Source organism: Papaver somniferum, chromosome 9 (genome assembly GCF_003573695.1).
Source record: "Papaver somniferum cultivar HN1 chromosome 9, ASM357369v1, whole genome shotgun sequence".
NCBI lineage: Eukaryota > Viridiplantae > Streptophyta > Magnoliopsida > Ranunculales > Papaveraceae > Papaver > Papaver somniferum.
The window spans coordinates 166,511,429-166,526,463 of NC_039366.1; the positions used below are offsets into that span (position 1 = coordinate 166,511,429).

At 35.9% G+C, this 15,035-nt stretch overlaps 2 protein-coding genes and 1 pseudogene across 3 annotated transcripts; 2 read left to right on the forward strand and 1 right to left on the reverse strand.

The window, feature by feature from the left end:
• The first annotated feature begins 3,208 nt into the window (after nucleotides 1-3,208).
• LOC113313737 lies at nucleotides 3,209-6,173 on the forward strand (annotated as a pseudogene).
• Nucleotides 6,174-6,568: 395 nt separating this feature from the next.
• LOC113309451 (rhomboid-like protein 15) lies at nucleotides 6,569-11,098 on the forward strand. Of its 2 annotated transcripts, none has more exons than XM_026557873.1 (13): nucleotides 6,569-6,689; nucleotides 7,477-7,642; nucleotides 7,736-8,030; nucleotides 8,151-8,183; nucleotides 8,279-8,370; nucleotides 8,481-8,554; nucleotides 8,847-8,935; nucleotides 9,019-9,091; nucleotides 9,492-9,676; nucleotides 9,980-10,022; nucleotides 10,131-10,187; nucleotides 10,604-10,678; nucleotides 10,787-11,098. In XM_026557873.1, the coding sequence occupies exons 1-13, from the start codon at nucleotides 6,666-6,668 to the stop codon at nucleotides 10,790-10,792; spliced, it is 1,212 nt and encodes a 403-aa protein (XP_026413658.1). In that variant the 5' UTR covers nucleotides 6,569-6,665; the 3' UTR covers nucleotides 10,793-11,098. The 2 variants fall into 2 exon arrangements, with proteins under 2 accessions (XP_026413658.1, XP_026413659.1); XM_026557874.1 differs by having other exon boundaries at nucleotides 9,501-9,676.
• Nucleotides 11,099-11,238: 140 nt separating this feature from the next.
• Nucleotides 11,239-14,289, reverse strand: LOC113309450 (zinc finger CCHC domain-containing protein 7-like). Its single transcript, XM_026557872.1, has 7 exons — nucleotides 13,773-14,289; nucleotides 13,288-13,506; nucleotides 13,018-13,179; nucleotides 12,557-12,718; nucleotides 12,310-12,426; nucleotides 12,070-12,180; nucleotides 11,239-11,942 (listed from the first exon to the last, which is right to left on the reverse strand). Exons 1-7 carry the CDS (start codon nucleotides 14,103-14,105, stop codon nucleotides 11,394-11,396), a joined length of 1,653 nt encoding a protein of 550 aa, XP_026413657.1. The 5' UTR covers nucleotides 14,106-14,289; the 3' UTR covers nucleotides 11,239-11,393.
• Between the last annotated feature and the right edge of the window lie 746 nt (nucleotides 14,290-15,035).

The window sequence follows — 15,035 nt, forward strand, 5'->3', positions numbered from 1 at the left end:
ATCCTGCGCCACTCATATGTTGGGACGCATGGTTTATGAATGAAATGGTTAATTTATATTTTTTAAGCATAATACCAAGTTATGGCACTGAACCTTTTAGTTAGCTGTTTTTGGTTGCTCATTTGATGAAATTAGTGTTTATGATTCTCTATTCCTTCAATTGGTAGATGACATTAACTGTTTTCGATGTTGGGTTTCGCTTGTTACAGTTGTTCTTGCTAGATAATGGTATGATAACCTCATGCTTGTATATGTTGATGACTGTGGTGGAGTTGCTAAGAAGAGAAGATTGCCTGCCACCCTCGGGAAGCATAGAGAATTTGCAAAATGAACTAGTTACGGCTGCGATGGATACAGTTGAGCATGAACCTGGCGTTGGAAATTGATGCTGAGGTTGAAATGTGGAAATGTTACTAACCACAACAAATGATTTGAGATCCGTTTTCTGATTTTTTTGTGTTTAAGAAGACAATATTTTTTTCTTTTGTAGACTTGAATTAATGTTGAATCAAAAGTGGCAGGTTGTTTATTAGTACATTTGCAGGTTACATTTTCAGATTGTTGAGTTCCTTACATATAGCATTAAGTTGTAAACTTGAATGCATAATTCTGTTTTTTGCAGCAATGAAGACTTCATCTGAGACCCATTTAAAACCGTCACAATCTGTACAAGTGAGGTATGCTATGTTCTGTTGAGTATGACAAATACTATGGTTCTTCTCTGCAGGGCCTAATTTATATGAATGAAGCTGAATCTGACCGTTACAAATCCAACCGTTACAAATCCGACCGTTGCAATGAGTCACCGAGTTGACTCGATACTGGTTTGGTTACGAACTCAGACGAGGGTTAAGTCGTCTTTTACCTAGCAGGTTAACTGCCACATAGCCAGTTAACTACCTAAATCCGTTTTTTGAAAAAAACGGGATGGAAAATGTCAATATCGGCCAGTTTATATAAAGATTCAAAAAAACGGCCAGTTTCTTAAATATGGTTCAAAAAGGTGGTTACTTTATTAAAAAGCCCATATATAAATTCTCCTTCTCTCCTACTTTTTCATTATTCTAATATACTTTTATATTTAAAAGGTCCCACTGAATATATTATAATACTAAAACTTATATAAATACCCCACTACACAAACATAGATATATTTTTTATTCATTAGGGTCCCACCCAACACAATTAAATACTCCCTCCATCCTAAATTATTAATCCGCTTTGACTAAGTCAAGATATTAAGGAGACCGGAGGAGTGTACAAAACTACCCCTATTAAATGATATATTATTACTAAATTAAAAGGAGTATATGGAGTATGTAAGAAAAATATATTGATAATTATAATATTCACAGAAATATTTAAATAGAAGATAAAAATAAAAATCTTTATGGATTTATTTAGTAGATTTGTTTCCTATTGAGGAAGATATCATTTAATATTTAGATTGGTGATATTTAAAATAATTTTATAATTGTAAAAGTTTGAAGGATATATTTGTGAGTTTGACTAAAAAATATGACTATAAACAGAAGCGGGACGGAGGGAGAATGTGTTTTTAATCAAGTTTGGCATATCTACCATAGTGGAGAAACTCATTTTCCATGCCGCATGGCATGCCAAACTAATTTTTTTTTGACATGGTGCATAGGAATAGGCCTTAAGAGCAAGAATTTGTCCGCCTCTCTGCCTTGTGTCTTTTCCCTTGAATTCTATGTTTAGTATCCTTCCAGTCCAGTCCTCTACAAGCACTCTCGTACCCTATTTATCAAGCTTATTATAGGGGTGGCATGGTTTATTAGAGGGGCGGCATTGTGATAGTAATGTCCCTTTAGTTGGTTAGGGGATGTCCAAAAGGGGACGTAAATTAACTACATTACCCTTTTCACCTTAAATCAACCAAAATCAAATCAATTTTTTTTAAACCTAATGAATCAGAAAAAATCAAATCAGTTTTTTTTTCATCTTCTCTTCTCCTCCATCAACTGTAACCTCCATTAAAACTGGAAATTTCGTCGTCTTCGATTAATCAGCGATTCGAAAATTAATCAAGTGTAATGACTTATATGAGGTATATTATGAAAATCCAGTTAGGGTTTAGTTTATTTTGTTCGATTTAAGTTTAATTTCTATCAGAAATTAGGGTTTTAGGTGAAAATTGAAATTCAAATTTCTGGATTTATGTGAGCTACGGTTGATTTTAACTCTATTACGAACCGTAACTGGAGAATTTGATGTTGTTACGGTTGGTAATAGTTCAATTACCAACCGTATGTTCTTATATCTGAAAATTTTCTTCAGTTACAGTTGGTAACCATTTTTATTTACCAACCGTAACTGAGTTACGGTTGGTATCGAGCATTTGGTTACCAACCGCGGTTGGTATCGAGCATTTAGTTACCAACCGTAACTGGTTTTACAATTGGGTTTTTCCCCAAATTTAACCAGTTACGGTTGGTAGTTCATCTTTTACGAATCGTAACTATGAATTACGGTTGGTTACGAGCAAAATGCCAACCGTAATTAGTTCTGAGAATGTAAGAAATTGAATTTTTTTACGTATTTGAGCAACAAAAAGCTAGTTGGGACTAATTTAGAAGTATACCTGGTCATTTTCAGGCATTGGATTTTCACTTTGTTGGTTAATTTCTTCAAGTGATTGAGATTGACCTTCCCTTTAGGTTAAAATTTCTCTACCATCTTCAAGCTTTCTTTTTTTAAACTCTAAAATCTGATTTTGTTTTGATTTTGAGTTAATATAAGTGAATTTAATCATTAACATTAAACTTGATTATCATCACTAAACTAGGTTATCAATTATGAGAGTTAATTTGTCATTTCCAATTCTTTTTGATAACGGACACCTTGAATAATCATATAATGATCCTTTTTATCCTATTAAAATGCCGCCCTTCTAATAAATCACGAGAATTTCACCAATAAAGAAAACTCCCTTGTTTGTAATCATTCTCATAAGAGGAAACTCCCTTGGAGTATAGCACAAATTAAGGAAACCGTGTATATTATCAAAATATGAGGTAATAAGAAAAAAATATTCTTTATTTCTCAAGGGCTTTTGCTGGAAAGACTAGAATCCGAATGGACTAAAAAATAAATCTCCCTACAAGAAAAAACCCTAACTCGCCCGATTAGAATCGGATTCATCAAGCGACCGAGTAACATCACTCTATTTTACTCATTACTCTCAGGCTCCAACCAGGCAGGCAGGCAACCAGTACCGTAACATTGTTTGAAAATGGAGGCAGAAGCAAAATCAGAAAGGGAGAAAGCAAACGTAATCGAGGAACCAGAAGAAGTAAAAGAACAACAACAAGATGATGACGACGATGATCAACCAATGCTAAGTTCTCAAGCTTTAGAAGCCCTAAAAGAGTTTCTAAGTGAACAAAATAATCAGTCACATGAAGAGAATGGAAGAGGAGAAGATTCTGAAAAAGTTGACCTAGTTGTTGAGGATTGGAGATTGAGTCAGTTTTGGTATGATAAAGAAACTGCTGAAACTGTAGCTGAAGAAGTTCGGAAACTCAGTGTTTCCACTTCTTCTTCTGTTGTTTGCATTGCTTGCCCTACCCTTTATGCTTATCTCAAGGTAAAATGCTTATTACTTTTTTTCACTTTCATTTTTAGGTAAAATTGAATGTTAACGGTAGCTACTTTAAATCATGGTATGTAGAATTTTTGCTAATTTCTTTGAGTTTTGGAGTTCTAAAGCATGGGTGGTCTAGGGAATTACGTACTTGGGTATAAGATGAGACTTGTTGTTATATTTTGTGAATCCCGATTTCATTTCGGACTTGATGCGATCTTTGGGTAGCTGTATGAAAATGATGTGTTAGTAGAAGTAAAAAGGTTCCAGTTGGATAATACATTTCAACGCTTAGGGACTTTTGTCACATAGTTCTCAGTTATAGTATGCTGACATTCGAATATGTTTAGCTATTTGGTGGGGAAGTTTTGCTTAAAACCTGTGTTTTGGCAAACATTGAACAGAAAACTAGTTAAATTGACTGCCACGCAGGCTCGCAAGAGTGTTAGATACTTATGGAAGCAGCTACTATCAATAGAGGTCCATGGAAGCATGATACAATTTGTGTGCTTAAGAAATTTCATATTATGGGACAACTAACACCAGATAATTTGTGTGCTTAAGAAACTTCAGCATTAGACTTTAGCTTTCTACTTGTCAGAGATCCTTAAAAGTCGGTCCTATACTCCATATGACCATGATCATAATAACAGTGGAGGAAAACTCTTTTTGGGACTCTATTGTTGGCTAATGATTTTACAACAAACCAAGATCATGGGAGTTCTTTTATCTCATTGTTTTCAACGTACTTAATATTGTATCAAAAATTAATGAAATACAATGTGGGATTTTCTGCACCTTATATTTTCCCAACTGATGGAGCTTAATTTTGCTTCAATTTTTTGGTTTTGCCAGTAACCCTTTTAACTCGTCATCATAATTTCAGAAAATTGATCCTAGCATCTCAGTGCAACTTCTCGAGTATGACAACCGTTTTGAACAATATGGGAGTGATTTCACATTTTATGATTACAACAAACCAGAAGAGCTACCACAGGACTGAAGCATGCTTATCAAATCGTTGTTGCAGATCCTCCTTATCTGGTATGTAGTATAAGATAAAGCTGTAGTTGGTACATGGATTCTGTCTAGAGAAAATCCTCTGATATTGCCCTTTCTGCATTGTCTGCATATATGTCACTGGAGGGTAAGAAATTAAACTAGAAACTGTAAGTCTTTTAGGATGGCATCTTCCATCCTCCAGTCTTGAAGGTTTCTTTTGCTTGGAGTCATGGTACCAGAAATGTCAATAATCATTTTGATAATAGTCTCGAACCGAGGCACGATATCAGGACCATCTCTCACTCGAAGAGGTTTCTTTTGCTTGTCTTCCCTTTTCATCCGAGAGATGGTGGTGATTTAAAGGGACCCATCTCTCACTCGAAGAGGTCTCTGTCATTGGGGTTGGATTCAACCCATGAGTCATTGTGCCACATGTGGCATGAGCATAGAATTTGTTTTTCCTTTCGTTCAACGAATTCTTTGTACTATTAATGCATCTGATGATTTATGTTGGCGTATCTTCATAATGTGACAGAGTAAGGAATGCTTGGAGAAAGTAACTCAAACAGTGGAGTTTCTTAAGAAACCAGGCGACTCTTACTTGCTGCTATTGATAGGTAGAACTGTAGAACTTGCTCTTCTATTCAATTAAGAGTAGGCATGCTCATTTCAGTTATGTAATTTTTTGAGGAAAAAGGTTATATGTTCATATACACTTTTGTAGAACCAAGACAAAATACTACAACATTAAAAAATTAACACTTGATATCCCTTAAAAAATTGACACTTGATATCCCTTAAAACTGCTCCTCATCTGAAGTCCAAAGAATGGTCAATCGTTTCATCTGTTAAATAATCTCCAAGTATCTACTGCCCGTTGTCCACCAAACCAAACGACCTAGAGTTTCTTTCATTCCAAAGAATCCAGCATATTGCATAAGGAATTAAATTCCCATCACATATCAAACTATAGTCCGGACCAAAGTATAGGAGGACCGACTAACATGTCTGTCTTATGAGATTCACCATGACAAACAAAATAATCTTTGTTGGTTGCCAGGACGAGATAACCTTTCTTTGGTGTATTTTGCTTACTCAAACGACCCATATAAAGAAGCATAGCTTCCTTAATGTGTACAATAACTTCTTTCTAATATATTGATTGGCCTTTGGTTGAAACAGGGGAGGTTCAAGAGGAGAGAGCAGCAGAACTCATGAATTTATATCCATGTGGCTTCAGGCCTCGGCACTCTAGTAAACTTGGAAACGAGTTCAGGCTGTTTACAAACTACGATCCTGGAGAGAGGTTAGGTGGTTGGGAAGGCCGCAATAGGACACCTTCTACCTTCCTCGGATAGTTCTTATTCCACCTGTTGTAGGTTTGGTTAAATCAGATAAACATAGCTTCTAAAGTTGGATTGGATACGGAACTCATTGTCTCAATCTGTATTCAAATATCCAGTGTAACACTAGGAAACTAACTTACTTGGAGCACAGTGATTTATATTTCCCTTGCAACACCACAAAACTAAATTATTTGGAGACGGCAGATATGTCGCAATAAAATTTTTGCTGCCACTAACATCCGCAAGGAAAGACAAGGGATGGATTCAATTCAGTTTGATTCACCTCACCTCGCATTATCAACATTTATACGGAAGACCAAAGTAGTCCCGTCTCTCTAAAAGAGTGTTCTCACATTTCAAAAAAGAAAAGAAAAATAAGAAGATTTATAAAAGAATCTTCACAAAGAGAACTAGAGAAGAACCAAATAACAGTAACAACTGCTTCTGAATTACTCCCTCCGTCTCTAAAAGATAGGCAGGTTTGTGTCTAAATCATCTTTTAGAGACGGAGCTAGTAGGATGTGAACCCTGCTTAATGGGCCGTTGGGCTCCTTGGTTCTGCCGTTTAATAGAACTTATAGGGTTATTAAGGTCTTTTCAATGCACTTGCCGTAAAACTTTTGTAGAAACTCCAACTTCCAAGAAGAAACTAGAGAGAGTATTTTCGTGGGATCCATAGCGGGAAATCATTTTCTACAAGAAGTGCAAATATGAGATCGAACATCGTTACTGAGGTAAAATTCACCCTAAACCCTAGTTTTTCAGGATCATTAACATAAAATTTACTTTCTTCTTCTGATTTTAGTTCGAAGTGCAAGTTATTCAGTTAATTCTATTTCTTTTTTAGCTCGTTAGGGTTATTTAGTAAAGAAGCCTTAGTTTGAGATGGGAACTAGCTAATGTGATGCTATGAGAGTACTTGAATCTCCGATTAATAACGAAAGAATCACGCACTTTGGTTAAAATGTGTAGAAATGGACTGCTCTTTGGTTTTAGGATTCTGCATGTCCTAATTTGGAATGAAATTCGTAGGAAATATAGGGTTATGAGAATTGAAGATCTAAGTGTTGAAGGTATTTTAATAGAAAATGGGTTTTTTTGTTTGTCATTTTTTTTAGTAGATAGTTTTGTCCATGTACAGTACAAATGGAGCTCCAGTGGCTGAAATATAGACTTGATATTTCCTTCTGTTTGGTTCTTTATGTTCTTGCGAATGATTTAGTTGGAACGGTATAAAGACAAGTCTTAGTGGAGTCTAAGATACCCATCAGCAGGAGTAGGTTAGTTTAATTGTTATTTGACAAGTTTTAGTACACTCTCAACTAGAAGGATTTTCTGTATTAGAATGTACTCAGTTTTTCAGTTCTGTATACCAAGAAATTGTATTTTTATTTTGAGCGATAAATTTAGTTTTGATTTTTTAAGTCATTGATGTGGTTTTTACCTTTCTTATTCGCTGACAGATAAAGACCCTTTGACAATTACATTAGGTGGGCTTATTTTGGCTTTTATAATGTGCAGGCAGGTTTGCAAACTAGGGTAAGCCAATGGTGGGAAGGTATCCCATTCCTTACTTCTGCGATAGTGATTCTGTGTGGGATTATCTACTTGGGGTGTCTTTTAACTGGGTATGACTCCTTCGCTGAGATATGTTTCTTACCCTCTGCTGTGGTATCACATTTTCAAGGTACAGTTTACATCTATAGACTGTAAATCACTGAATAGAACTAATTACTTAAAAAAAAATCTTTTTCTAACTTCATTTCTTTCGTTCGTGCAGTTTACAGAATTTTCACGGCAACTATTTTTCATGGTTCTCTGCTGCATGTTCTGTTTAATATGCTAACTCTGGTACCTTTGAGTACTGAGCTCGAGAGAATCATGGGATCTGTACGCTTGTTGTATGTGATAATCTTGTTGGCTACTACAAATGCTGTTTTTCACCTCTGTATTGCACTAGTGGTTCCGCGTAATCCTTATGCCGATCTCATGAACGAGTGTGCAATAGGTTTCTCAGGAGTCTTGTTCTCCATGATCGTTATAGAGACAAGTCTCAGTGGAGTCTCAACAAGAAGGTTGGTAATGTCAAGTAGTATAATGCTTAACTGGAAGTGTGATTTCGATTACTTCTTATTTTATGCATTTTCTTGGAATGATATGCATTCTTACTAATGAAAACATTCTATTCCGTGCAGTGTTTTTGGACTGTTTAACTTACCGGCCAAATGGTAATAATTCTATTGAAGGAAGTTGCAGTTGCTCTTTCTTATTATCTGTAATAACTTTTCTTCAAAATGCAATATTTTGGTTTGTTTATATTCAGGTATCCTTGGCTATTATTAGTGGTGTTCCAGCTGCTGATGACAAATGTCTCATTACTTGGACACTTATGCGGCATTTTGTCTGGATTTGCATGTCAGTTTTCCATCTCCTTATTTTATTAAGCCAAGTCATTCTTTTGTAGTGGTATATGCTTTAAGACCACTGGGTCAGACACTTACTAGAATCTATGTTTCTTCTATCAGATGCTTATGGATTGTTCAACTACTTGCTACCTGGACCATCATTCTATTCTTCCATTGAGAGCGCCTCATTTCTGGTAGAAATTTCAAACATCAAGATAACCTGATTTACATCAGGATATCATGCCTATAATTTAATAATTTTGACAAATCGCTGTTGCTGCTTGATTTTTTTTTTTTTTTTGTTATTACCATTTGTAAAAATCATCCATTTTGTCTTTTTTTTTAATACTGATCTATCTGTTGGTGTGATCTCACATATATATTAAATTAGTTTCTTTACTGACTAGAGTAGCTCTACGACCTTCAGATATTATAACTTGTTGTTATTCTTGAATCCATATGAAGGTTTAGTTTTTGATTCTGTAGTCTTCATGCGTGAGGCGCCCTAAATTCATAATGTGTGCTGGAGGAAATCTGTCCGGCTACATTCCTACACATACAAGTCCAACCTCCAGGTTTTCTTTTTTTCCTACACTGTTTCTTGCTTTGCTTTCAATCTTAAACAGAAAATCTAACATATGGTTCTTCACTTGTTCAGTGGTTTGATACCTGGCAATTTGTGGAGAAACATTTCGTCATGGATGCCACAAAGAGAATCAGCATCTTCTCAGGTATTATTATACTGTTTCAGTCAGAACTAGTAAGCAATAGCCAATTGCTGATGGTTAGGAATATATAGCCATTTCTGTGAAGCTAACATCAACATCCTCCTCTACTGTGTGAATATTCAAGTGCCCATTTCGTAGCATGAATATATTAACTTAATAGGTTTAAGATATCTGTATATAGAAGCATTTGTCTGACAGGCTAAAACTCGAAAGACCTACTTGTATACTCTGAGAAGATTTGGTAAGATGCCATGATGTTTCATTCTTTTGAAACTAATCTGTGTTTTAAAACTTTTGTTAAGGGTTTTTACTTTTTAGTGGCGCTTGATCGTAGCTTTTCATTTTTGGTAATTAGACTTAGGTCTGAGTGTTATTTCTCCTTGTCTTGGTGACTCTATACTAGAACTTGCAGTCAACACAAGACGGCAGATTCCCTGGGACAGGAAGGACCCTAGGTGCTGTCATAAATCAATCCTCTGGTGCTGTAAATACCGACTCAAGCCTGCAGGCTAGACTCTTAGACAACAGCAGCCCTGACCGTCTTTCAGAAACAACAGAAACTGGAACAGGACAATTATCAAACACAAGGTATTTGAATGTCTTGTAAAAGTGTCGTAATTTGAGCCTGTCATGAAACCTGCATCGAATATCAGCTACATATAGGACTTGAACACTTTTTAAAATTTTATCAGTGCTTGAAGCTAAGTACTTTCTGAAAATTGAATGATTACTTCAAATTGAGTCGCCTCATGAACTTTGAGCGCTCAAAAATGTATTTTGCATTGCCTCGTGAACAGACTGGGCCAGATGATTCAATAGGTGAAGTTGCAGGAAGCCTCTTCATGATCATCAGAAACTACTCTAACAGTGAATGGTTTGTGTTTTTGACAGGCATTTACCTATGGATAATGCAACAGCAGTTGGACAACCTCTAGTACGTCGCACTTCTCGCCCTTTTGAAAATGGATTTGGTTATAGTTCAATTTCATGCCTCATTATTTCCAAAAATAAATAAAAATTGTTTACATGACTATGGATGCAGAACTCAGGAGCCTTTGATGAGGAGCTTAAGAAACTAGTTGCGATGGGTTTTGAGAAGGTACACCATTTACCTACTTTTTGGACTTTTTTAAAGACCATTGTTATATATGTATGTGGAATGTCGCCACACACTTCACTCACTAATTCGGTCTTCTGATCCCACGAAACACTCGCTAAACTGGGACTTCTGGTCCCATGAAACACTCACTAATCTGTCATATACAAAAAAAAACAAAAAAACAAAAACAGAAGAAACAAAAAAGTAATAAGTTGATACATATGCACATAGTTGCACACCTACTTGGCTACCAATTTCCTAAAGTATTAGAAGATAATTACAGCTAGTAGTTTAATTGCTGTTCTAATTACAATAGGTTGGCACTTTAGGGTGAAATAGCTCTGGCAGTTTATCTTGTATCCTGAATAAGAATATATACAGTTGGTGTCTGACAAAATGAATGGGGCCTGCTGCAGACGCAGGCTGAAGTTGCTCTTACAGCTGCTGAGGGAAACCCAAGTGTTGCGGTGGAAATTCTTATGACTCAACAGGTATGTGTTTCCTTTTGTTTGTTGTGGCTCCATTGCTTAATAACTAGTGGGTTGATCTGCGGCTTGTGGCTTTTTGATAATCAAATTCATTGTTAATGCTATGAGCAGGGGTGATTGGGAACAGTGGATCCTATGAAGGCCTCCCCCTGGCTTCTGCGAGCTATAGTATGGAGTTATTCCTTAGCTTTCGGGTTCTCTCCGATATTTTGTTGGATCATGTTGGCATTGTACATTGTTTCACAATGAGAGTAAATTAGAGTAGATTCAGTTATGAACAAGAAAAAAAAAAGAAGGAAAAACTACACTAACAAAGATGTAAAACTTGAATGAGAACGGAGTTGTTGTAACCTTTGAATTTTATCTGAACTTGAGCAAAGTCGACATAACCTTTGAGTTTACTCTTGGTTTCTGCTTTATTTATACAGGTTCTTAACGCTTGAACTTAAAATTTTCCGTTGGACCACTGAGTTTGAGATTTTTGTTATTTTGTAAATATTCTATATACAGATTTTTGCTGATTATTGTATGATTTTTGTAGTAGAAGAAACCTTGAAACTTCATTAACCTCAACAAAAATGTATTCAGATAAGGAATTCCTCTCCGGATATTTTGATTTATAAATAAACAAATAAAATAAGACTTATACTAATTGTGAGGGCATACAAACATTGTTACAACAGATGACCTCAAAGGAGCACAGGAACAAAAAAGGTTGCTAGTACCAATTATTATTTTTCCTTGATCCCCAACTGTTCGAGTTTCCAAACCTTGAAGCAGTATATTCATGAGGAACATAAGGTTTAGCTTGACCATAGAAAGTTGGAGTTCCAGGATTATGCTTAGGCTTCTTAGGTGATCGAGTATTAGAGTGATGTCCATTTTGTTTATAAGATGAAGAACCCCTGTGGAAATTTTGGGCTGGTGTTGACGGAGAGCTCCAACCATTCGAATTTCTGTTAGAGAAATCGCCTGCATCATCAGTAATCCACCCACCTCTATGTCTTGAATTTACTGGTGTCATGGTATCACCTGAATCATCAGGTATCCAACCACCTCTATGTCTCGATTTTACTGGCGCCATGGTATCACTTGGATCATCAGCCATCCATCCACCTCTATGTCTTGATTTTACTGGAGCCACAGTATCTCTTCCATCATGCATGATGTTTTTCTTTTTACGAGGTTTACAGATATCATGAGGCAAGGATTTCGCACCATACGAATCATTGACTTCCCTCCTAAACTCACCCCTCCTCCAATCCGGCTGCAAAAGATTTAATGTTTTACAAAGTATACATGGTGTTCGGAAGAAGATAAAAGGATAGCCATCAAAAAATATCATGTCGCAAAGCTAACATGGAGAGAGAAATGAGCGAGATTCTGACAAAAACCTTAGCATAAGTTGTGCATCCTCGTGCAAAATGTCCTTCCTCTCCACATTTGTAGCATAAAGTAGGTGTAGCCACACCACCACTTGTATCCCCTCTTCTTTTTGCACATCCCTATAATAGCAGACTTGCATAAGAACAGAGTGATTATAACTCTAAAGTAAGTGCTAAAATGAATCCCATAAAAAAAAAGTGCTATACTGAATGGACGGTTTATATTAGAAAGTGGCAGATGTAACTAACCAAACCAGTATGGCCAGACTGACCACAATTGTAACAAGAAACTACTCTTGTACCAGTATCCATGAAGTCAACACAACAAAGATGCCCAAACATTTTGCATATGTAACATTGGATTTCCTGCTCAAGATCAGCAGAAAAAACAAAAACAAAAGCAGCTGTTATAAAAATTGTGTCATGATCTCTAACTTCTGAAATTAAACAGAGGCCCTTGCTTAAAAATAAAACTACAGATTTAGAAAGCCACCACCTTGAGATCCTCAGGTGCATAGTCGTTAAAGCATGAGAACATGTTGTGCCCATAATCTCCGCAACGCAGGCACATTTCGGAAAGCTGGGTGATTACTTTGTCTTTCTCTGGACATTTCTTTGCACGGTGGCCTGTCTTTTTGCAGATGTAGCAATCTTGTCCCTAGAAAGATATCAAACAGATACTTTCAATACATTAGTAAAACTTCAAAAGAAATCATCATTATTATCAGTACAGATCTAACTGTCTCAGATTACAGATGAGTTCAGTGAACCATGAATGCGCTTAGACAGGAACACCAAGAATTGCATATGATGTTAGTTGATAATACATGATATATATGCAGCTTGATTTAATAAAGAAAGAGAGTATTAACCTTAAGAAAATTAAACCTTGAGAAATTACTGACTTGAACTGTATGAAGAGAAAGAGAGAGGGAGCTGAAGCTGAAGATTGTGTACCTGTTTACACTTCTTTGCACCATGTTCAACACTTCCACAAACGAAGCACGGTTTCTTACGCTTCTCCATTTTACAGTTTACTGCCATGTGGCCTTCTTCACCACAATTATAGCACGTACTATTAAAATTGGTCTCTGGAGGATCGAAATATCTTGGTCCTCTCTAATAACAGAAATAAGAGAAATAAGAAAAACAAAAGACTAAGCCATTTGCATATCACTTGGGTTTTAAAATTCTGTTCATATTCAAAACTACAATAATTCCACTCACAAGCAATTTTCTTAACACAACATTGTTTACTACTTCAGCTCCATCTCCTTGCTCGGACTTAGGTTTCTCCACTAGCTCTTCAATCTCTAAAGTTCCATTTCCTTCCACTTCCATGGGTTGAGCTCTCACCACTACATCTTCTTCAGTCTGACTAACAGCAACTGTTTGTGTTCCAGCAGTTTCAACTGTTTCCGCCTCCTCTTCAGCCACAAAATTCAGCTAAACCAATCCAATACACATCCAAAACAATCATCATAAGTTCAAAAGTAAGAAATGATATACAATTCCCAACTCCAGTGAATATAATTAAAAGTACAGATTCCAATAACTCTTTGTTTAGGAAACCTAATCAAATTCAATCCAATGAAGCTCCAAATTCAATTATTAATCCTAGAAAGTGGTTACATACAATAAAACAGTTCAAAAGCAATCTTAGCTGTATAATCAAACAAATAAAAAAAACACCAATGTAACAATATACTTACAACTAACTCCTTTTCTCTATCCCTTCTCTTCTTTTTGCCTCTCTTCTTTTTCTTCTTCTTCACCTCAGGTACCACCTCATCAGTCACTATTTCATCACCACCACCAACACCTCCATTACAAACTTCATCCGAAGATGAAGAAGAAAGATTAATAACAGAATCCTGATTTCGTTTCCTCTTATTCTCTCTAACTCTAGCTTTCTCCACGATTTCAAGGGTCAAATCTCCATTTGCTTCTTCGTCATCACTACTCAATAAAATTACAGATTTCTGTTTAATATCATCTTCGAATTCTTCGTCCACCTTTGCTTTCATCTTTTCTTTCTTCGCCATTCAGAGAAGAGTAAAAGCAAAGGCAGATCTTAAAAAATAAATAAATCAAGGGACTAAACCTTGAAAAACCCTAGCCCTAATACAGGATAGTACTAAACTTGGTTTAATGGAGAGAAAAATATACCAGAGGGAAGTGGTAGTGGTGGCAGAATTTAGAGCTTTCTTTTTATTTTTAGGGTTTCTGTTTTGTGTATAGATTCCGGGATCTCTACAGATTTGTGGGATTGTTCTGTGCGTTGAGCTATTGACTTTCGTTGACCAAACGGGCTTGACTATGATGGACCAGATATTAGTTGGGCTTCGCAAACGAGGGTTCACAAATATTAAGAACGATTTTTTGGTAATTGCTAAAGGCCGATACCAGTTTTAGCTTTGCGGGTACCAACCCATATAAAACACAATTGGTACCTGCCTTAACAATTGTGGTATCAGCTTTTAGCAACCAGGGGTTTTAGGACCCCTCTGTCTTTTGAGGGGAGCATCGAAGGTTTAAGGACTATGTCATTGCAAAGTAAAATCTAAAATCCTTTATACATATATTATTTAATCCTTAGAATGGGATTCCAACTCAACATCTTTTGAGATTTTGAGAAAATATCCTTTATTCATTAGTAGTTAATAAATTATTAGGATTAGATTATATATTCAAGTTAGTATTAGTGTTAGTAGGTTAAGATGAATAATCATTTAAGAAATAAGGAGGGGAAGAGGATTTTTGGAAAAATTAGTTTTTTGGAATTTTGAATTTAAAACCCACAAAATAAAGAGCATAATATTTAGGATACTCAGGTACATTTGTCAAAGAGTCAATTGCTTGGATTGGCTAAAATATTGTGAAAATGATAAATACTCACGTACATTTGTCAAAGAGTCAATGAGTTTTTATTGCTTGGATTGGCTAAAATCTTGTGAAAATGATAAATCTAATGG